This window comes from Lipophrys pholis (assembly GCF_963383615.2).
Source record: "Lipophrys pholis genome assembly, chromosome: 10".
Taxonomy (NCBI): domain Eukaryota; kingdom Metazoa; phylum Chordata; class Actinopteri; order Blenniiformes; family Blenniidae; genus Lipophrys; species Lipophrys pholis.
Window position 1 is genome coordinate 20858016 of NC_137640.1, and position 23820 is coordinate 20881835.

The 23820-nt window shown below is 40.3% G+C and overlaps 1 protein-coding gene across 2 annotated transcripts in view; it reads left to right on the top strand.

Moving 5' to 3' along the window:
• LOC308115845 (arf-GAP with coiled-coil, ANK repeat and PH domain-containing protein 2-like) overlaps positions 1-23820 on the top strand; it is a 54123-nt gene that overhangs the window by 13262 nt on the left and 17041 nt on the right. For both annotated transcript variants that reach the window (XM_080473655.1, XM_080473656.1), the window contains exons 2-9: positions 1685-1742; positions 4840-4959; positions 5561-5614; positions 8750-8808; positions 9967-10150; positions 14308-14352; positions 14431-14526; positions 19119-19193. In XM_080473655.1, the coding sequence (XP_080329781.1) occupies positions 1685-1742; positions 4840-4959; positions 5561-5614; positions 8750-8808; positions 9967-10150; positions 14308-14352; positions 14431-14526; positions 19119-19193 (691 nt within the window). The remainder of the gene's footprint in view (positions 1-1684; positions 1743-4839; positions 4960-5560; positions 5615-8749; positions 8809-9966; positions 10151-14307; positions 14353-14430; positions 14527-19118; positions 19194-23820) is intronic.

A 23820-nucleotide genomic window follows, 5' to 3' on the forward strand; every position in this document is an offset into this window, starting at 1 on the left:
ACACATAGATAGATACTGCCTGCAGTTAAGTTCAACTTAAACTCTTGAAGCTGTCGTCGTTATTGTCCATCTACCTGCGCATGTGCAGAGGAAGTGTTGACTATGGCCCTGGTGTGCATGCGCAGTCGCAGTGTTTCCACCATCTACGTAGGCGGAGCCCGAGCATTTTGACAAAGTTGTGTTTTGCCCAATTTACATGTGATGTGGAGTCGGTGAGTTTTCTAAAAGTTCTAGCTTGGAAGCTGTTTTCAAATAGGGGGAGTTTCAGTGGCTCCGATCTCCTGTTGTCATGTAAACGGACACCCAAAACACAAGTAAAGCTTTGCGTTTTCACTTGAAAACAATGTCGAGTAAAACCGAGTCTTAGCTATTATCCACATCTTTGCACATTTGTCCATCGCAGGTGTGAAATAGAGAAATAAATCAATGCAGCATAGGTTACTATTGGTGACATTTCTGTCCTCCGCACAGCTCTCTGTAACAGCCACAGGGATGTTTAAAATTGTATAGATTAGCTTCAAAGACACTGAAGTTGAAAATATTCAAAACGCCTGTGCTTAAGCGCGAAGAATTGGGTCTTCTTTCTCCCTCAAAGCTTGTAGGCTGTCGATCCTGTGGAGAACCAAGCTGTGCCCCATCATGTTTTACAGGACATCGTGCCAGACCTGATTTTAGACCTGCAGCATGACCCAAAATGACAGCTGTGTGTGTGTGTGTGTGTGTGTGTGTGTGTGTGTGTGTGTGTGTGTGTGTGTGTGTGTGTGTGTGTGTGTGTGTGTGTGTGTGTGTGTGTGTGTGTGTGTGTGTGTGTGTGTGTGTGTGTGTGTGTGTGTGTGTGTGTGTGTGTGTGTGTGTGTGTGTGTGTGTGTGTGTGTGTGTGTGTGTGTGTGTGTGTGTGTGTGTGTAACTTCTTCATTGTGGGACTGGCCTGAATAGCAATATCAAGATGTCTCTGGTACTGACCTAAAATGGCTTTAATGTGAAACGATGGCATTTGCTAAAAATGAAAATGTTTGCCAACGCCCGGCCATAAAATGAGTAAATATGCCTAAAAATATGGACCAGATTGCCTCAGTGAGAGAAACATCTAAGCCATTTTAAGTAGGATAAATTTGATTTGGAAGCAAATGTCACAGAGATATAAATAGAGCTTATATAAAACAACCTAAATTGAAATTGTTTAACTTTGTGCTTTCGCACAAGTCATCAGCCGGCTGTCACTTAAAATATAGGAGTATGCAAAAACAGCGCATTAATCCTACTGCAGAAGAGACAGTATAGAATGTAGACTTACATGTTAGTAACACTGTTGAAACAAATTAAAAATAATCGTTAGTGTCAGCAAGATGTGGTAACTGTGGCTCTTTTGTGCTGCATAAACAGTTTTTCCATCCCTTCGCCTTCATATCATTATAAAGTACGTCAGGTGCAATGTTGATACTGTGGACATTAAGGTGTAACAAAAATGACTACTTTCAATGTACTCTTTGCAACCTGGCTGATCTGAATGCTGAGAGCACGGGTTGGTAAACAATGTCACAAATCTGTAGGACTGAACTGGCAAAGACTGTACTTCAGACCAGGATGTGTCCCCTGTGTCTTCAGTCATGTTTCACTCTTCTTGCATTTGAATGTCAACAAGGCTTCGCTCTGTTTCACTCGTCTGTGTTTTCTGTCCTTGCAGAGCCACCATAGAGGAAGTGGAGGGGGATGTGTGTGAGTTGGAGTCCAAGCTTGACAAAGTGAGTACCACCCATAAAAAAACATTGCCTAATTGTTTATTCACTCCACTGTGTAGAAGTGGCCGCCTGTGAGTGAAGAGCTACAGGTTCCTCGGGTATTATTCCCTGGCAGACTGTCCTCAAGACGCAAACACGACAAAACATTCAAACATGAACTTATTGGATTGATCCCAATACTGTTGCCAAAAAGGTTGAGCAATGGACTCCACTGGCAAAAAGATGTTGGCAGAGAATCCTGTAAGTTAAGAGGTCGGTCTCCAATGAAACTATGATCATAAATGATCCCTTGTGAATATTTTTCTAGTTTTCCTTCTTTGGGCCACTTTTGGTCGATACAGACCACTGCAGAAAAGTAACATCCCACAAGCGCTGCAAGATGCTCCGCTTCAAGCACACTGACTTTGAGGAGAAATTGTTCACTTGCTGCCTAATTTATTGCAGCCACTTGAAGGTAAAATGATAAAGAGAGTCATTATTTACTTTACCTACCAGTGGCCTTACCCTTTTGATTGCTTGATTATAATTCTGTATGTATAAACAATATCGGTGGTTCTGTTTATAATAATAATCCGTAATAATGCACTTTATCTGGGCAGTTTGGGTGTGTTAATATGACATTGTGTTTCAGATGCACCAGTGAGTAAACACCAACTGTCTGGATTCCTTTTTTCATAAGAACCTAGTAATTATGTTATTTGTGTTAATCGGTTTGAAACTGAAACTGAAAGTTGACGATCGAAAAGAATGTTACTCCACCAGTATCAGGTTTTGGCCCCATACTGTGCGCAGGAACTATCACTCATGAAATCTTTGGATACAAAACTTGACATCAACCTGAAAGTCTTTGGCTCACTTCAATCAAATTCATTATTTCGAACTCTAAAGGCGTAGAACAAATGAGCAGAATCAGTGGGAACGTTTCAAATATTCTTTCCTTATTTCGTTGTTTTCTTACAGTACAAACTGAACTCGGAGAGCTTTAGTTTCCCTCGTGCCATGTCGGATTTAGTCTCTGATGTGATTGATGGAATATTAGCACAGATTGTGATTGTTTCATTTTAGTTTGTTGTGAACTACATGGCCGTTCGTTCTGACAGGAGCACGGTGGCAAATCAATCAAACCCGAATTCATTGTTTCTGGACTTACAGTTTCACAGAGTCTCCTCTTCCTCCTCCTCCTCCTCCCACCAGCTCTGTGACTCAGCTCCAGTCTCACTTCCCCTCTTGCTCCTGAGAAGGCAGATCTACCAAACAGTGGGCGTGGCAGCGATAACGTGCGCTTGTGCGTTGATATGGGTGGAGTTGTGCTGAAGAGATCAGAGTTACAGTTGAGCTTTCTTACCTCTCTGACCGGTACTCGCGCAACCACACTGAATTGAAAGGACACCTACTTTTACCAGTGCAAACGTTGAATCTGCTCTCATAAAAGAAAAGCCAGAGCAAGGAAAGAACTCCCATGGTGAATGTCAGCTGCCTGAAGATGAGAATTCACTGGAGTTTGATTCTTTTCGTGTTGGTGTTGGACCCAATTTCCGCTTCGTTGTACATCTGTGTACTGTGTAGTGTGGGGACACGAGGAGGAATTAACTGCACCCGTCTGTTTGCGTGACGTCTCACTGAAGGGACAGTCTGCCGTTGTCCCGATCTCCCAGTTAGAGCAGAGAGAAAAAAGCTGCGGTGTTGCTGTTTTCCACAGTCTATGCTGTGAGATTACCTGAATAGATGAACAATTCTCTGAACAGCAAAGTAATTCTGTTCACTGTATATGTTTGATTTCAGTTCTGATGTGGACCCCCAGAGTACCTCAGAATTGTATATATTTTGTGAGTTAGGCTCTCACTCCTCCAACCATAGTTCAAATTTCTGGTTTCTATTCTCAAAGTGCACAAATGAACAGATCAGCATGTTCCCGTGTGTTTACATTTTTATTGATCGCAAATAACTACTTCTTCTTTGGTTAAATAAGTTCTGCTTTTCCCTTGTCGTCTTCTGTTTTTTGGGCAGTCTGTTAAATGGTGGATTCATCACTGATACACTTTATAATATTTCACAAATTTCTGTTTTCCCTGTTGGATAGTAGTTGTCCTTCCATCTGTCACCAGTATTCTATTTTTTATCCCAGGGGGTTGAAGCTAATCCCAGTTGACTATGGGTAAAAGCAGGTTACTCCCTGTACAGGTTATAAGTCACACTTATTTTTCCATGCACCAACGATAGACCGAGGACTTGTTCCAGACCCGTCTGTGAATTTATTCATCCAGCTCTCGGCCATCTTGCTTTGAGCCCACGATTCGCCTTCGTTCATTTCTTCAACAGTCTATTCGCTTTTCACCAGTCCCTCACAAGTTTCTTTGACACAATGATCCCATGTTTCTACACAATTTCAAATTTTGGGGTTCAAATTATGCGGTGGAGCTTTTAATTTTTGGTGACGTTCTGTTTGCTCTGTCTTTGATCTATTTTTTGTGGTATTTGGCTGGATGTGTGGGACCGTTTCTCTCAGTCGTAACATAGTTTAGATGCACATCAGACACTTTGATAGATAGATAGCATTGTATGGCACAAGCCTAAAACATTCACACATTTTTATTCCCTTAAAGAGTCACTGGTCACCTGCCAAATCCTGCATATTTGTGTGATTGGACAGTTTTATTTATCAAAAGATTTTTAATCAGTGAAGCAAGATGCGATAAGTGAGAGTTTGTAATGAAGTTATTTAGTTGCTTTGGCTTCAGGCTGTGTCACCTCTGGTGTGGTAGTGGATGGAGGCCGGGGGTTTGATCTGAGTTTTTATAGCCTCGAATTATCTTTTCCCTCGATGCGTCACAAGGCAAAGAAGCATCTGTTTCTAATTGCAAGCATGAAGCGTCTTGTGTTTTAGCATTAGTCTTTTCCTCTCCACCTCCAGGATTCCACCAAATCTGTGATTCCGGTGTTTATTTTTAGCAGCAAAACCTCCGCAGGTTTTAATCAGTGTTTTCCCCGAAGAAATGGCCAGCACAGCTTCTGTCGTCTCTTCACTCCAGCGTTATCCTCAAGTGTCTGCCTCTCCTCATTTCAAACCTTTCCCTCTGCCTTGTTTTCCTTTGTTCTCCAGTTGGTGAAGTTGTGCATCGGGATGATCGATGCTGGAAAAGCTTACAATGCAGCCAACAAGCAGTTTGTTAATGGAATCCGTGAGCTCGCACAGCAGTCCACCAAAGATGAGATCATCGAGGTAAACAACATATAATCTTCCCTGATCTGAACAATACACTCCCAGGTTCACTTTGCAAATGTGTGATACTACTGGGGGGGGGGGGGTTCTTCTCCTTTTAGTCTGTAAAACTGCAATGAAATGTAAATTCAGTTAAATAAAACAAACACTTAACGTTTTTACTTCACATTTTGTATTTGAAAGATGTGATGGCTCGTAAAACGCTGCGGCCTGCAGAGGTCAGATATTTTGTGATTTCTCATCAGTGAGATGACGCATTGCCTTTGTGTAATTTCTTAAGTGCTTCTATCTTGATACGTATGTTCAATATGTGTTTTGTTTGTTTTCTTTCAATCACAATGGCTGATTTGTATTTAAATTTTTTGTGCTAAAGACCCAGTGTGGTTTCCTCTTAGCTTGTTTCTCCACTTCTTGTGCCACTGTGTGAGTTTGCAACTGTGATGGATTACAAAACACGAATGGATATGTTAATATAGGCCCGAGTATTTGACCTGGGCTATTTAGTATGTTTTTAACCTTTTATTGATTTAATGAACAACACATGGACGTATCCTCGCTCGTCTCACCAGTCTCTGTCCTCTTTCTCTCTCTCTCTCCACAGTCCAGTCTCACAAAGTTTGCCGAGAGCCTGCAGGAGATGATCAACTATCACACGGTATTCTGTCACTGACATGTGAAACCGGATGTATCGTCAGTATTTCTTTTTACCCCTTGTTGCAGCTGGGTGATGACAAAGCCCACAGGCTTATGGTCTGGACCAGCTCTTAAGCTGCCAGAGTTCATATTTACGGCTGGGAAGGACAGCAGCAGACAGAAAAATGGGTCTGTGCGGGGAGGGCTGGGGAGAAGGAGCAGCAGATAATAGAGAAGGAACAAGTTTTAGGCGCTTAAAGGCTTTGCCTTATGATTGAATGTAAAGTGGCTGTAATAAGCAGCCTCGAGATGGATTTCATATCGCTGTTAAAAACGTGCAGAGGGAGAAAATGTGCCTGCCTGTGGAGCACAAGTTGTCCTCGATCGGGGGGAAAATAAGTTGAAAAGAGGAAAAAAAGACGGTCAGTTGCAAGATATTCAGAATGTTCCATTGTAAACCACACTCTGAATGCCAACAATGCTTTGGGATTTCCTCTCACATAAAAAAAGACAGTGACTTAGTTCTTCCTCCATAAAAATAAAGTTCATGGGGCAGAGAGGAGTTTCCTGTCTTATAAAATGTACTTACTGCATCTCATCTTGTGGCCTTTTCAAAATACATTTTGCATCACTTAAGTAAAAAAAAAAATAGCCATCGTCATTTTTTTGTCTCTTTTCATAAGTGTTGCCCCTTATTCAGCTGAAATACATGAAGTAATATAATTCTCTTGTTGGCTTTCCTGTGTTTTTTGCAAAATATGAAAACGTACGAGACATTCAATCACAATATCTCGGATAATAAACGTAATATTTTTTCATTACGAGTTTTGAAACTCCAGAAGGACACATTGGATATAAAGCTGCTCCTTCCCGGAGTCGGTTTGTTAGTCCCCTCACAAGGCATTTTCCGCCAGGCATAAAAATCACATTTCAAAATAACGACACAACTTTTCTCTGACCTTCCATTAAGACGCAGAGAGAAGACATGAGGTCAGCCGGAGGCTTTTACTCTAGCTCATGCTTAGGAGTAAATACATTTTCCTATCTGGACTGTCCTTGTCAGGGGTTGTCTCTGTTAACTCAGAATAACATGTTCAGAAAGGTTTCCCAGCTGGCGTCATGCTGTCTAGGTTTCTAGAGATGGTAGGAATAAAAAAATAAACAAAACATAAACCAGAATTTACCTTTGTATTTCCATCAGAGTATGTTGGTCTTTCTTTCTTTGTTGTTTTTGTCAAAGAAATGCAGTCACAAATTCAAAAACTAATGCAAGTATTTGTCTGGGAGATTATTGAACATGGGATTAAATTGATTTACAAAGATGTGAAGCTAAAGTGCATGCTCAGACAAACCTGATGCACATCTCAGGGGTAAACAAAAAATGATCAGCTGATTGACAGCTCATGCAAACATGACTATTTAAATGTGAATTTTGACTGTTTCATGCCTCCTTGCATCATCTTAGAACATGATGGACGGAGAGTTGTGTGTCCACAAGCATTAGATTAAATATGAGAATACAGAGTGGAATGTGTTGGTGTTGGATTTTAAAACGTATATTGAGTCATACCTAGATAGCATGTATTTGGTCAGTAAATAGACAAAATCAATGTTTTTTTTAAGATAACATGAGCAACTGATGAAATTAAGAACAAAGACCCAGAAAGAAGCACACAACAGCAGATACCCTCGTTTTTCATCGTGTCCAAAGAACAGAAAGCCCAAGACGAAAACATCATGCATGAGTGGTTCAGTGAAAAAACCTTTATACAGTCATACATTAAATCCAACTTATCCATTTTGACTCAACAAGAGATCCTCCATTATCCAAAAGAACCCACCTGTCAGTCTGTCATAATATTTAGGGTATGTATGTATTTCATGGACATTTGGTGAGTCACTGCACCCTCCATTGAGTCACCATTCTACAAAAAAATCAAATAAACTCAAAAACACCAAATACATAGAAACATAAGTGTTTGTGAGTAGATAGGAACTCAGACGTAATTGAATGTTCAAAAACATTAAAGAACTGAACAGGAGATTCCACTTCCAGAGACCATTTAATTTCAAGGAGAACAGCAAATCACTAGGCTGTGATCCTTCTTTAGCTCTTATAATTTCATGTAACCCAAGTTTATTTTGCTCATGAATTTCTTATTAGTTATTCTTGTAACCGTAGCAGTTGGATTTCTGTTTAATTTGAGTTGCACATCGACCTTCAACCCTGGCAGGCCCTTTTTCTTTTTAGCAATGTTTAAATCCACTGTCTTTAACTCTTCTAAGTCATCTCTCAACAAATTGTATGCTCATGTTGCCTTTGTGACAGAAATGTACACTTAAATCATCATACAAACATATACAGATAACCAAATCAGTTCACCACCAATGGCACATCCTTGTCGTAAATGGTTAAAATCCCGAAAAACAGTTATGACTGCTTTCTTTCTTTTCTTTTTTTTTTTTTTAAAAGTTAAATCCTGGTTAGTGAAGATCAGGTGTTGTGTTGTTTTCTGAACTTGTAAATGAGCTGCAGTGTAGGCAGACTACAGTGACTTGGTTTTCCTTCGCCAAGTTCCCTATACGTGTTCCCTAAAAGCCTCCAGGGGCCACAGTGCGGGCCTGCGATGGCTGCCGGTGGAGACTGCGGTCACATCAGCTGACTGTCAGATAGCGTTTTTGCCACTCAGCGATCCTTGGGCACATGACCTGCTCAAACACAGTGCTCAATCTGTTCGTCAGCGGTAGCCCCTCTTGGCCACACTGCTCATATTGTCTGCTCTGACTGCAGGACTGCGCTGAAGCTCCATTTAAAGCGTCCGTGTCTCTTTTAGCTGCGTCGCTTATTTTTAAGGAAGCACGCAGGTTAAAGAGGGTATGACTCACAAACGGGATCAAGCAAATCACGTCATGTCTTTATGAGGGGGGTTTACGAAGTCGGCCTGTTTTGTGTAAATTTAGCAGCTTAATTGCACCCTGTGATGTTAACAAACATCCAGCTACACAGAAATGCTCAATGCCGACTTTTAAATGATGCTATGACCTGGATAAGGGGTCCAATTAGCAGCATTTTGTAGCAATAAATGGCATATTTTAAAATGTTTCATGCATTAATTGTTCTTCTAGGAGTAATCTCTCTTTTTTCCTCTCTTCACAGATATTATTTGATCAGGCCCAAAGATCAATCAAGACCCAGCTTCAAACATTTGTCAAGGAGTAAGTATGTCTTCAGATGCGGAAGTCGATTATATATCTGGGCCATCTAAGCTTTTGAAGAATCGCTCCCATTTATTTCTTGTCTCCTGCTGTGAGGGCGTCCGCATCAATTCCAAAGTAAAAGAAAGGCGTGAACTTTTTGCTTTTTCTTTAACACAATTCTATGAGAAAATGCCGGAAGAAAAGCATAAAATTAAAGTGCATTGAAGGATAGATTGAATATACTGGGACACAAAAATATATGGAATATTTTTCATTTAAATGTGGACCTCGTATCTCTTTGTTCTAAGCCTCCTAATACAGCTCAGAAATGTCCCTGTATAATTACGGGAAGCAGTTTCCACTGTGGCTCATTTCATTATAAGGATTAGAAGTGTTTGCCCCTGGCATACCGCTGCTAAACACCCACATCAGCAGCCACCAGAATTCTGAGCCAATGTTTGGAAATATGCTCCTTCACCGTTACCTTGTCGCACTCAAATGGGACATAAGAAAGAAAGATCAAAGAACAAAAGTGGGGCATTCAATCTGAGCATTTCCTCCAAGAAAACTTTCCTCTCACAAGGGAAAAAGATTTATGAGCCCACCTTTGACCTTTGTGTGTTGCGGTTGCCTGACCGTGTGTGCGTGTTCCTTTTGTATTAAAGATAATAACTTCCTTAAACAACTCCACTAGTGGAAAAAAACATTTGTCTGAAATGCTGAGTTTGTGAATGTTTTTTTTCCAGCCCTCGTCAGTCGTCCATACCAGAGTATTCACTCTTCAGCCATTAAATTATTACCACCTTCCTACTAATGAGTAGGATCCTCTTCTTCTTCCCCACATTCAGCAGGGATGTTCTCTGTATTCTGACACCTGTCACGACCAACATTAACTCGCTGCAGTTTGAGCTGCTGTAGCTTTTTTCAAGTGTTTCTGTTTTAATCTTTTTTTTAATATAATGCACACAATCAAAATTGAACACAATGGCTGATATATTTTTAATGATGAACCTATAGCCGTCATATATTGACCCTCATCAAACTCATTTAAATCCTCACACTTCTCCATTTATCTGCTTCTCACAATCAACTTGGAGAGTGTCAATGTTCTCGTGCTGCTTCACATCACTGATCATGTTTACACTAATCGACATCGTGTCGCCTCTTACTTCACAGTGACCTGCGCAAGTTTAAAGAAGCCAAGAAACAGTTCGACAAAGTTAGTGAAGAAAAGGAGGCGGCGCTCATCAAGAATGCCCAGGCTCCCCGTAACAAACAGCATGAGGTGGAGGAGGCCACCAACATCCTCACGGCCACACGCAAGTGCTTCCGACACATCGTCCTCGACTACGTCCTACAGGTACAGCTAATTATGGAGTGAAATTGGATTTAGAGGGGGTTTTTTCTTATTTTTTTTAATATTCACTTATTTGATATGAATTGTTATAGTCCATGGGGCGCTTTTAAAAAATATCCCCACACCACCCCAACCCTTGGAACGGCCTGAATCATTGATATGAGGCAGGGTGGATCACTGCTTTCATTTTGTTCACGCCAACTTCTGACGATCTGAAATCAAGACATCAAGTTTCATCAAAATAGCCGACACTCGCTGTGAGCCTGGTTGAACAGTCAGCTCTGTTTTATTGTATTTGAAGGAGTGATGTCTGGTTGATGTGCTCTGTGTTATTTCGTCTTGTTTGGTGGTTGTCTTCTTACATTGCTTACTGTCGCAGGTCCTTGTCTCTCATCTCAAATCAGTTTCCTCTGACCTTGTAATTCATTCAGATAAATGTTGCATAGTTTTTATTTTCAGACCCGTTAACAATGCAGATTGTCATGCATGAAAATATCAGTTAATTATTAGATGTGATTTTTTAATTGAACATGCAGGAATTGCAGCATTTTTTTGTACAGAGGAAGTTTTTTGTCAAATTTTTGCATAACCAAGAAACAGTTAACTGTGTAATGAATATTACCTGTATTTTAAGTAACATTCGTATTAAGATTGCTGACATCCAGCTTTTGAGTCAAAAGTTTGAAAAAAGAAAACTGCAGAGCTGCAGACTATCATGGACAAAATGTTTCCTACAACCTATTATGCTGAGTCAGGGTAAAAAAGCTGATGTGACGCAGAGAGGAATGAACCACAGCTGTGTTTGATTCTGTTGGAGGTCATCCTCCGTGTCTCGTTTCTACTGACCGCATCAGAGTGGATTCAGCTCAGCACAGACAGTCATAGTAAAAAATACAGTGGCAGCCTGGGTTTTTGCTTGCAAAAGTATCATGGAAATCACAGCACACTGCCTATATTTCCCCCAAATGGAAAAGTAAGCTGGCGTGAAATAAATAAGGAATTTATTTTACATATGCACATGCATGATGACTCTCATTCATTTTTTTTAGTTTTTCTTGTTTCTGTTCTCCCCAGAAAATTAAACGCAGAACGTAACATAGCGATACCATTATCTTAGCATGAAAAAGTCTACAACTTCTATATTATGGAGAACTAAAGATTAAATACCTTTTTAGTTTTAGCCAAAATTAAACAAAGAAATGCACCATTAAATAATTACTTCAATATGCCATTAGTTGAAATTGGAATTGAATATATAAATATGTCATTAAATTTGTAATTATTTCAAATACAATTCGTTGTATGTATTAAAACAATTAATTATGTCATGTTCTGTTGTTGCTTCATGAATATATTTCATCTGTCAATCTTCCCTGTCAAAGTCCGTGGGCGGGGCTAACACTAATCAAGTAATAAAGTATCCAAACCATCAGAGAGGTGTAACAATAGGATCTATTGTTAGTTGTATGTTGCTACAGGGACGTGTTAGTGTGAGACGCCTGCGATACCTGATGAAATTGAATGTAAACTTGCTTGCAGAAGTTAAGAAACAAAATCAGTCCGTTATCTGGGATCGATCTGTTCTGACTTGATGTGCAGGGGAACCAATCAGGTGTAAGGATCCGCCCACTGACTTTGACGAGCAAGTTCGACAGATGAACTAAATTCATGAAGCACTGCAACTCCGGACCATGAAATAATAAAATAAATCTATGTTTTTTTTTACCTAAAATGAATTGGTATTGTAACGACTTAATGACACGTTTTCATTTTTCATGCCAATTTTAATTAATGACACATTTTATAAATTAATTCATGTTGTATTTATTTAATGTTGGCGCTTTTTGTCCTCCACACTATATCGCTGCATCGCTGTGAGGAGAGAGTGCCTAGAATCAAGAAGCACTTATATTTGATTTAAAATCATACCCTTTAGCGCTTATTTTATCCACACTTTTTACTTGTCTCTTCTCAATTTGTATCAGCTTGACCCTCATGAGGCCATTTAACTCTCTTGTACTCATATTTCATGGTTGCCAGTGCTCATGTGTCAGTGTATAGATCTGCTGTGCCCTCTGCTGCTCTCATGAGTGAATGCGGTTTCTGATAAAGCCACTGTTCACCCTATTATTAACTCCTCATTTGAAAAGGAGCAAAGCTACAGGCACAGTTTATGTCAAAATAAAATGGTCAATAGAAACGTGGCTGCCTGCTCAAGCAATCCACTATTGTGACTCTTTCATGAAATGAAGTCCAACTCTGAGGAATCAGTTGAGCTTTCATCTGGCCATTTACTCTTCTTATAGGGAATCTATAAGCTGGCTGCTAAATCAGCAGATTCAAGGGGATTATGTTTCAAGTTTAGTCAGCACTTTACAAATGCAGCCAACTCCTGCCTGTGGCCATGTTTTTAGGGAAAAACTGAGAAAGATTGAAGCTTCAATTTCTTTTTTGTTCTTTTTATACTGATTTAGTGGCATTTCTGCTTAATTATACAGTACATGGTTTACAGTGACATGCAAGATGGTAGAGGGAGAGGAGACTATAAGAAGGACGTTGTAGGCCAGACTTGCACTCATGACTTTAAAAAAAAAAAAAAAAAAAAAAAAGGGCAAGTCTTATTCACTCGTATGTGCCACGTAGTGCTGCTGGATCATAAAATGTGACCCTTTTAAACTGTAGGGCTTCTCCAATTGACTGTTGGTGGATTCCAGAAACAGCATGATACAGCTGCAGTAATATAAAAATATCTTGTGCAATAAAAGGGATTATAAAACCATGGAACTTTAGCCTGACCATAATGTCATCAATCCCAACATAGGAACTATCTCCCCAAATCTAAAAACAACACAGACAAGCAGAAGCACAGTAGACCCTCACCGGAGTCGAAAACTCTGTGCAAGCCCAATTACCAACACATTTAGTCCCAAATTTTCTTCAGGGTTTACATAGAGCAGTCAACAATTGCCACAACTTGGCAACAAATTGCCAACTAATTGCTGTCAAGTTTCGCTTGTGGCTGCTGTGTTCCCGCTCTGCCTGTGAAATAACGTCGTTTAGGCGCCGCGCTCCAGTCGAAACTGCTAATTGTGTGTAATGGGCGGGGGTGGGGGGGCTTGTTAAAGTAGTGATGCATCAGTAACTGTGGCTTGGAGATGGCAAAAATAAGCTTCCTTCTCAGGATGGGAGTTAACCTCTGTGTATAAAGAAGCATGGTTAGTGTTACTGGAGAAAATGCCCTCGCAGCGTGCCGGCTGGCATCGAAGAAAGGGTTAAACTTCTATCCATAGGAAGTGAGTGTATTGTGGACCAGTAACTAGAGAATCCAGGCAAATCCATAAGAATAAATGAAAACCTTGAAGTGACTTCAGAGGCCTTGCTGTTTTCCCCTCAACACTGTATGCATCACCACGCCCAGTCAAGGCCTCGACTTTCACACAGCAGTCATTGCTGTTGGGGCACTAAAAAGGAAGCTTCTGCATTTCAGCCTTAGTGCCTCACAGTCCACTATAGTAAGTCATCATCTCCAACGATAACTCGAGATAACCTCAAAGACCAGCTGAGCAGCATGGAGGTAGGTAGTTTAATATGAGGCAGAGTTTGCTTTACACGCCAACGCGACAGCTGGGCTTTGAGGATAGTCATGATCCAGGCTTTCTAGGACTCCGGAGTTAATTATGGGGAACAGGGCTCCCCCTGGTGTCCCTGTGCTGAACCACTCAAACACAAACAGCAAGAGATGGGGCGACTTCTCCCGCCTCAGTATAGCTCATTTCACACTTTCTTTCTTTGTTTCATAATCATGTTATTTTGTTTCATCTCCTGTTTGTTTGTTTTTTACTTTTCTCCATCTTGCATATATTCTTGAGAAATCTTTTTATTTCTCTAATCTCCAACTTTCATTCACTTGCATTTTTCTGTCAACAGTCAAAATGTTTATGCACATTCTGTTCCCTGTGCTCTTGGTTGTTCCCGGTTTGCAATAGGCATCATTTGTAAACATGCACTGTGGCTCCAACAGTCATCGTTTTAATCCCTCGTGTATTTTCTTTTTTTTCCCCACCCGTCCCAAAATTCAAAAGTCAAAACTCTGAACATATTCTTCAGTTTGGATGTGCAACAACAGCTCCTTCTCACTCCGTTGTTTATGTGTATTTCAGATAAATGTGCTTCAGTCCAAGAGAAGATCAGAAATCCTGAAATCGGTAAGTTTGCTTCCAGACATCATCAGTTGGCTCACACATAATCCTGTGAGCGGTTGGCATAATCTGTCTTTTTCACAGATGCTGTCCTTCATGTACGCCCACCTGACTTTCTTCCATCAAGGTTATGACCTCTTCAGTGAACTGCAGCCTCTGATGAAACAGCTGGGAGGGCAGGTACAGACATCTTCACACACAAATGTCACCAGCGTGACACAAACCGTGAAACCATTAAAGGTTTTTTTTTTGTTTTTTTTAATGCTAATAGTAAACATTTACCGACGCTACACAACGTGCTGAACTAAAACAAGGCTGCTTCCTATTGTGTCTAAAATAGCATTTGCCAGGTATTGACTGCCCTGGCGGTGTTGGAGCTAAAAGATTAAAAATAAACTCATGTAACATAAAGAAACATGATGCTATTTTCAGAGCACAGAGCTGAGTTTACATACCAGAGCACTGTCATGAATAAACAACTTTCGTTACGTTGGCAATTGTTTGGTCACCTTAAACAGCATTATTGTCCAAAGCCTCCTCACGATAAACATTGTGCCTGCGTGCTCACACATGGATTCAAGTTTGCACCGGCACAATGGGGGAGCTGCACAACTGGGTTTGTTGTGGTTGTGGCAACAGGTTGTTGTGTCTCCCTGTGCAAACTGCAGCTGCTTTTAGTCAGTTCAGCTGTTTTTGAGATGCTTTCCCCCCCATCAGATAATCCCAGGAAGTGAGTTGTGATACATTAAATATGGTTGATATTTCTCTGCTTGTTGTGAGCCAGTCCTTTAGTTATCATGTGGGAATCTGTCAGATCTACTCTGAATAGATGCTGTTATTGATCTTCGAACGTGACGATAAACCAATATATAGAAAAAATTGTCCGACTGCAAGTGCAACTGCAATTTGATATCCTGCCTTCAAATGACCCCACTCCTACGTTGTGTATGTTTTTCTATAATGTGTGTGCGTGTGTGTGTGTGTGTGTGTGTGTGCATCCTCTGATAAACAGAGCCGTCCCTCTGAGCCACTATGCAGCCTGCATGTGACTTTTAGATGACTATCAGAGTGGAGCTGCTGTTACAGTCGGCAGGAATGAGGAAGAAAGGGGCTGGAAAAAAGGGTTTTCCCACAGTCACACTCACAGGGTTGACAGACAGCTGAGCGAACATGGCAAAGAGATCAATGAATGAAGCTCAAGCGTGTGGAATAAAAGGTTTTGAATCCAGAGAAGACAAGGAATACATTTTTCAGACGGAATGAGGAGATGAGGAGGAGCGGAGTAGCGATGTGGACTTCTGAAGAAAGCGTGGAAACATGTTTCTGTGACATTTAACACCAAAAACGCTCGGAAAGGAGCAATTAACAAACGACGGAAGATGTTTTTGGTCGACTGATGAGTTGGAGCAGCACGTCTTTAATCTCAGCTGGAGTGGACTGGTTTCTCACTCTCATGTTCTGAAGTTGGAGGCATCTGACTGTGCTGATATCGTTACACAAACGGAAAAAAGTGGAGAAGAGCGGCGAGAGGACTGATTTTAGAAAGAGATAAGAAGCTGAGTGTAATCTTCTTAAAGCAAAAAGTGACTCCAGCAAAATAGGAAGACATTAACTGCGAGCCTCCGGCTCTGCTTTTCAAAAGACAGGAGTAGAAAAAAACATCAAGGATTGTGTGAGGAAAAAGGGAGAGAATTGAAAAAAGCTTCTTTTCTTTTTTTTTAGAAAGCAGACCCTGAAGGGGGTCGGGGGGAAAAAAAACAGGGTTGGTTTTCAAGCGATGGACAACTGGAGTAAAACTGCTGTGGATTATAAGCCTGTCACACTGAATTTGGAGCAGGACAAAACCAAAAGGAGAGAAAGATCAGAGGCTGAGTTCTGGGGAGCAGCAGCGAGGGGATTGTGGGTTGTTTTTTTTTGCACTCCATCATGAAGCTGAAGAAGGTGGAGAGGCTGTGCAGGGAGGTGTGGAGGAGCTGTCAACAGGTCTGATAACACAACTGGGTGTCTGGCACTAAAACTTCTCAACATGTCAAAAACTGCTCACAAAATACTTTAACTTTACAGTTGTCCTGTAACTTTGATGAAAATGGTTGATGACTTAAATTGAAATTTCAGTAAAACATTACTGAATGTGATACTTTGTATCTTGCTGGCTTAAGGCAAAACCATGCATTTTATTATACTCAAAGATAACATTGCAGGCTATTTTCTCCCTGCTATATTTAATAAAACAATCTCTCCTTTCTATACTTTAAGTGGTATCTGCACCCCTTTAAATACAAAACAAACAAACCAGAAAACTACAGGCGTTGAGTGAAGAAGTATTGAACCTTCTGTCTCACCAGTATAATTGCTGGTTTCAGTTACCAGAAAACTTGATCATTCAGAAAACCTCACAAATATAAATGATGACTTTAAATAGACGTCTGCAACAGCCACATGTGACTTTAGTGGGAGATGATATCAAATACAACATCAAATACATGTCGATGAAATTAGTTGAAATTAGACGTACAATTCTTCTTCTTCATTAAATCTCTTTCAGTAATCCTGGCGGTAGGGCGCTCGGCCATAATGTGGCCTTCTGATAGTGGTGATGAGCTTTTAGTGGGCGTCACAATCAAAGTTGCCCATCACTGATTTAAACAAAAAGTTTTTTTTTAATTTTTAATTTTGGTTGTATTTGTACGGTAGCTCGTTATGCTGCATTAGTGTAGTTAAAGTGAGTCAGAATTTGTACATAGCTACCGACGCCCAAAATGACATGCCTGCCTTGTTAGTTACAGGTAGATACAGATGGACAATGTATTGCTCTGGATCGGACTCGTTGTGGAGCAGCGGGGGAAAAACATTTCCCATCTGATGTTATCAGTCTGCTGCTCTCCTGTCCGCCCATTTCCTCTCTAACAAAACAAAAGAACTGGCTCTCTGGATTTTTGTCTTTCCTTCGCTGTAGCTGTCATCTCCCAACACGTTCACATATTTCCATGAGTGCAATGGCTTCTATGACTACAAGTTTTATCTTTCAAAAAGTTGTTTTACTCTTGTACGATTACCATTTAAGTAAAAGTTGTGGTAACTGGTGCTCATCGCACTTAGAAAAAAAACAAAACATTAATTAGTTTCTTTAATCTGCAAATAATCTATAATGTACAACAATAAAACAATCAATCAATCGTGTGTGAGGGGTCCATAAAGAAAATAAGTGTTCCAGGCAGCTAAATATCATAGATTTCAAACTGCAGTGCTGTTAGTGTAGCAGTTTGCCAATGAAATGTTAAACTCTACTCACCACATGTTCACGACTTCACAACCCCAGTCATTGACCTACAATCAGATACTGATTCTTTTGTGTTTGAGGCCTCAGACGTCACATTGCAGCTACGGAGCGTCTGAGTGGTACAGAGTCGCAATTCAATGCTGTAAGGCAAACTGGTACATTTTCATAGACACCCTATGACCTCCAGCACTTTTTTTTCTTTTTAAATCCATCACTTTCTGCTGAGCTGAAAAGATGTCTTTGTTTCCCTCTTTTAATGCAACGGTTACTTGCAGGGACGAAGAGAGTTATTCATCGCACGTCCAATTTCACACATACAAAGCCTTTGCAGCGCAGTACATTTGGTTCAGAGGAGACAGTGTGTCCTGCGTTAATGTAGTCCCAGAAAAAAATGTTTATTTGCTGAAATAATTTTTGCTCTCAAGAAGAAATAATGTATGATCGATGTGCGTGGTTACATTCACTTGAAAATTAATGAGGGACGTTTTTATTCAAGTCTTATAATCCTACCCTATTAACATGCTTAATTCTCATAACCATAACTCCTTGACAGTTTCTCTTATTTGGAGAATTCAATAAATACTAGAAAGCAGAGAAACATTTTTTTGTGTTTAATGGTGTTAAAGTGGGAAATAACACTTCTGATGTATGAATGTCCAAACTCAGACAAAATTCCTCAGCGTGTCACACATTTGTAACAATATCCTCTCAAAATGATTAAAAAAAAACGCATAATAATATATATATATATATATATATATTTTTTTTTTTTTTATTTTTTTTTATTTTTTTTTTTTTTTAAAAGCCTGATGCTGAAAGTTAAAGGTATCTTGGAAGAATGGGCGATCATGGTACATTTTTAGGAATCCTCTAGACAGCTATGGCAGGAGTTAAACGTAGATCTTCAGCCCTCAATTCCAGATGTTCAGAAAGCTGTCCTACATATCCTCATGTAGAAATGTTATTATTTCTATGTTGGCTGCGAAGGTACCTGAAACAGCCTGCCGTGTGGGGTTCTCTCTGATGAGAGGACGGAATATTTGTGGGTGATTTGTGATGCCAAATACCAATATGGGAAAAAGGCAGAGTAAAGTTGATCCAATGAAAAGGAAGAGTGTGTGTGAGAGAATCTTAGATGTTTTAAAGTATTTCATACTCTTAAACGCTTAAAGTTACGATTCTTAATTGCTTGCTTTAATATATTTATTTTATTTCCTTGAAAAGGACTGTGGATAGTCTTGGGTCTGAATGGTGCTGTGTAAATGAATTTGCCTTGCCTTTCCATGTACATGCACACACACGCACGTCATAAGAGGCACCATTGTACATATCATTCTATAATTCACTGCGTTCTAAAAATTGATAGACCAAGATGCTCCATCTTTAAAAGGAGCACTTTATGTCCAGGACATTTGCTTGTGCTGTTTTAGATAACTGCATTCGAGCTGCCGGTTTGGGACGCTTGACTAATCACTTGTTCTGTCTCTTGCAGTTGGACCAGCTGGTGGTGGATGCTGCCAAAGAGAAGAGAGACATGGAGCAGAAACACTCCACCATCCAACAAAAGGTGCATACCCGTTCACAATATTTCCTTGTGTTCCCTCAGTTTTCCAAAAGCCTGTTCGAAGCACATGAAGTTGGCATTCACACCCGTTGTCACAGTTCACAGCATGAGACAGTGGGCTGCACAGGGGTGAATGAAAAGCATAAATGACAACTTATTTTTTTCATCTGTCCAGATGAAAACCACAAACCCCTCACGCACTCATCTGATGTGGCTCTGCAGGATTTACTTTGCTGATATATCATCACTCTCTAATAAGGACACTTCTGATAATTAACAGCATTTAAGAAAATTGTATATAAAATATTATACACTTGATAACTGTCAACAATGTCAAAAGTGTAAAGACTAAAGAAAATGAGTAATTTTTACAATGAATAACTCTCCTAGGCTGATAATAGATTCACAGCGATGTTGCATACTCTGCAAAGGCACACTACTTCCACACCGATACTATTAAACTGTCTTTTGAAGTGGGTTGGCGTCGCATCAGCATTCGACAAATTTCGCTTTATCAGACAAGCAGGGTTTAAATGTTAAGAGACATGTGGATGTGTTTCTATTGACAACAGTTGTACCATTCCTTTGGCTGCTGAGCAAACTACAACCTGCTGCAAACCTGGGAAGATACCCGTGTCGGCTGACTCTGTGGCCCCACGCCTGTTAAGCGTGTTCACACTAAGTGTGCACCCACCAGGCAGGGTTAAGATTAGAGGATTGTCAGGTCAGTGTGCAGCCTTGATCCTGAAGCTGGACTGTGGGATTGTGAGCAGAGTCTTGATTGATTACTTAGGTCATGACAGCTCACATGGTCCCTCTGGGTTGTGTGTTGAAAAACATTTCAAGCTCAGTTCAACTTAAAAATCATTCAGTTTGTTTGTACAGCTGAAATGTGGACAATTCAACACTTGTTTACAGTGAAATTGATTATTAGTAAAAAAAAAATAATAATAATGTATATTAAGTTATTTGAGAACTACAGTGTGAACTCAAAAGGTATCTGAGTTATAACTTACCCTGGAGAATCTTTAAATGCTGAAGAGTTGTTTTGTAATTTATCATTTGAATGAATGAAGGTAGTACTCTAACATCAGCTGTAAGGTGATATACAATGGTGATCTCAGCTACTCGCCCATGCATTATTGAACGGCTTTCAGAAACCCGTTTCTAAAACACGAGCTTTGGTTTCAGTGCGCTCTCATCTCTGTCTGCCACCCGTAAAAGCCCGGAATGTCTTTAGTGACTCGCACAGTTGTCCATAAGATTATAAACCGGTAAAGCAAAGATCAGATATTTGATATATTGTAATGTTTTTAAGCTTTCATAGTGACATTTATTTTGTGGTTATGAATGAATTTTCACTCCTGAACCTTCAAAAGAGTCAAATGGAAGGATGATGTTAAATATTATGTAACAGTATGTGTCGGTTGTTTAATTGCCCCCTAACTTTACTGGCACGTCCTTAACTCCAGACAACATCTGCCCATCTTTCCCAGCTGCTGTCTGTCCGTCACTGATGTTTGTTTCCGTCTCTTCCCCCATTTCTTTTCACTTGTTATTCCACTTGAGTTTTGTTCTGTGTTTCTTTCCTCTTGCTTCATCAATGATGATTCGTGTGCCAACTCCGTCTGTCCTTGGGAGTCTACCCTCCTCCTCCTCCCCCTCAATTTATCTCACTGCTATTTTTATATGGTCCTTCTCCCACTGCTCCCTCTTGCCTGGCTGTGTGTACACAGACACTCCTAACCAACTGTCTTTTCTTTTCTCCTGCATCTGCTCTCTTCTTCTCTCCTCTCTTCTTCTTCTCACTTCAGGCTGCTCTGCAGGTAAGCTGCCCCCCCCCCCCCCCCCCCCCCAAACTGTCATTCTCAGTACATGTGTGCATGGTTGCATATATGTTGTGTTGTCGGTTCCGTCCGTCAGTCTACGTCTGCAAATACGTTGTTATGCATAATAAGGTGCCATTTATTAAATAAAAGTTGCATGCTCCTGCGTATCTCAGAGTCATTGTGTCCAGTTGAAGGCTTCAGTTTATTAACTATTTTGTCCAGTTGAAGGCTTCAGTTTATTAACTATTTTAAAACCGTTTAATTTCATTAGAACTTATTTATGTCTCGCACATTTATTATTCAGCTTATGATTTTAGATGTTGGTGTATTTTAAGCTGCACCGTTCCGTGTTTATTACATGTGGCTTTAAAGTTATTTTGCAGTGGTCTCCAGTTATCTGTTTTCAAGGTTGACGTATCAGGAGTGTACTTTCTTTTGTCCAGACAACTTGTAACATAACAGCAATTTTTTATTTTTTTTTAAATGATTTGCTTCGGGCCGTGTCCTAGTACCTTATATAGTTTCCCCATAGCTCTGTCATTTTCTCAGACACTTGGGGAAGAAAAGGAAGTTACTGGATTTATATTTGACATTAAGTATTTCCATGTTCCCACTTAACGAGACAAAGTTATTTTAATAAACTCATACTCACTGTTGATCACTGCTGTGGCTCTAATGCTAGAGGATCCTCTCACTGCTGAGATGCCATTACTTCATAATATAATATCATTAATATTGACTTTTACAGAAATATTTCAATACTCCTAAATACATATACTATATGTATTACAATACTCTAGTTGATAGTTTGTCTGATGATATAGTTTAAATTTATTAATTCGAGTAGACTTTTCTTTGTGACCAGCGCTGCTTAATACCAATATGTGCATCAGTCAAATGAGGGAAATCAATGAATGGCTCATATTACTAAATGCATCTTAGCTTGTTGTCACTTTTTGATTTTGCACTCTTATTGTCTGCTCTGCCTCGTCAGTCCTGCATACCATCCTTGTTATTTGTTGGCCGGGGTCTTGAGGTTGAGCTCTGCACACTTCCTTTTTTCCATGCGTGAAGCTTCGGCAGTGTGAATACATCGCATGCCAGAGGCTCAGTGGTTATGGGAAAGTTTGCGAATGGTAGCTCACTTGAAGATTTCTGTCTTATCTCGTTCAAGAACAAATCAAGAGTCAAAACAAGGGCTGTAATTTAAAAAAAAAAAAAAAAAGAGGTCTCTCTGTTTCCGTGAGATTATAAACTGAGGTCCTTCATTATGCATTAAAAACTGCTTTCAATTTGATATCAGAGGCATAAATGGTGCAGAAGTTCATCATATTAAAAAGGTGGGCTTCTGCAGTCATGCTTATGGGGAGAGACATGAGAGAGTAAAAGGAAAAGCTGAATCCACGTCTGTTTAACCAAAGTTGGCATAAATGTTTGATGCCAGAGCTCCTTCGTACGAGCCGCTTGATTATTCAAACACACACACAGAAGTGACCTTCGCTAATCGCACGAGGCTCCAGACAATGTGACATCTTTTGAGGGACCCGGACCTGCAGGAGGGGGGAGGGGCTCAGTGTTTGTGGAGGAGACGGGCCACACTGCTGCAAGTGACTTTAGAGATGCTCTGCATACGGACATGGAGTTAGAAACAAACTGTCAGCCTTACAGGAAAACTGACACGCGCGTGTGAACAGACTTGCCTGCAAAAAACAGTGAAAAAATGAAGATATTCAGTCGTTTTCACTATGTCTGGATCCTGGTGAGTGCATCGGGATTTGGATTGTTTGTTTGTGCTCATGCATGTGACAGTGCCTCTCTGCCTGGGGCTACATTGTTTTGCTGTTTTTTTGTTTTTGCTTATTTTGCTAGAGTTTTTTTTTTTTTATTATTATTTAAATTTTTGCCTTTCACAAATCAATTCCTTTTTAATAGTGTAAGGAAATGCATTTTTTTTTCTTTCTCTGTGTCTTGTCCTCTTGCTTTGTGTGATATTTTAGGAGGTGACAGAGTTCGAGAAATTACCAGACTGCCGCAACTTTTGCGCTTGGAGGTCATCCTCCGTACGTAGAGTCAATGCATCGATTTCCATGTGGCTTCCGTATCGTTACCCGACCTTCTGCCCCGGTTCTTCATCTGTCCTGCACATGCTAACAAAGCTGCATTGCAGTGGTTGTGAAGATATTTGCACCTTTTGTTCGTGTTGTCATCTTGAGCTTTAACGCCTGCATTTGCGTTGACGTGTGCAGATAGTGCAGCATGTTTCATTCTGATGCCTTGCTCTCGTGGTCAGTGTTTGATACAGTGAGCCCTTTTTGCTGGTTTTGCTGTCGGTGTGTAGTTTATTTGCAGTTCGTTGTGTCACTGTTGTACGTTTTGAGTAACAGATTCCTAAATGTCTGTGTGAAGTCCTTGCGTCTCTGTAACTGAGACTGACAGCCATGTGGTTTTATATTGTGACTGCTGCTTGTATTGAAGTCTCTGTCACAGTGTTGGAAACACTTGGCTAAGCCCCACACGGTCACAACCCGTAACTGAAACTAGAGAACCTGAGAGGCTTTTTGCATGAGAGCCCGTGCTGATCTGTATGTCAATGTTTGGCCTTATTCTTGGACTTTTGGGATTGTTTATGGCAATTTCAGTGCGAGTGAATACACACATCAAGTTGCCACTGTCGTATCCTCCCTGGTCTTAACTAAATTAAGGGTTTTATCGCTCCATCCGCCACAGTTTTAGGGGTAGTGTTCAAAGCTCTGTGATTTGCAGAAGCTATTTCTGTTCCTCCTCTGGGAAAGGGTGAGTAG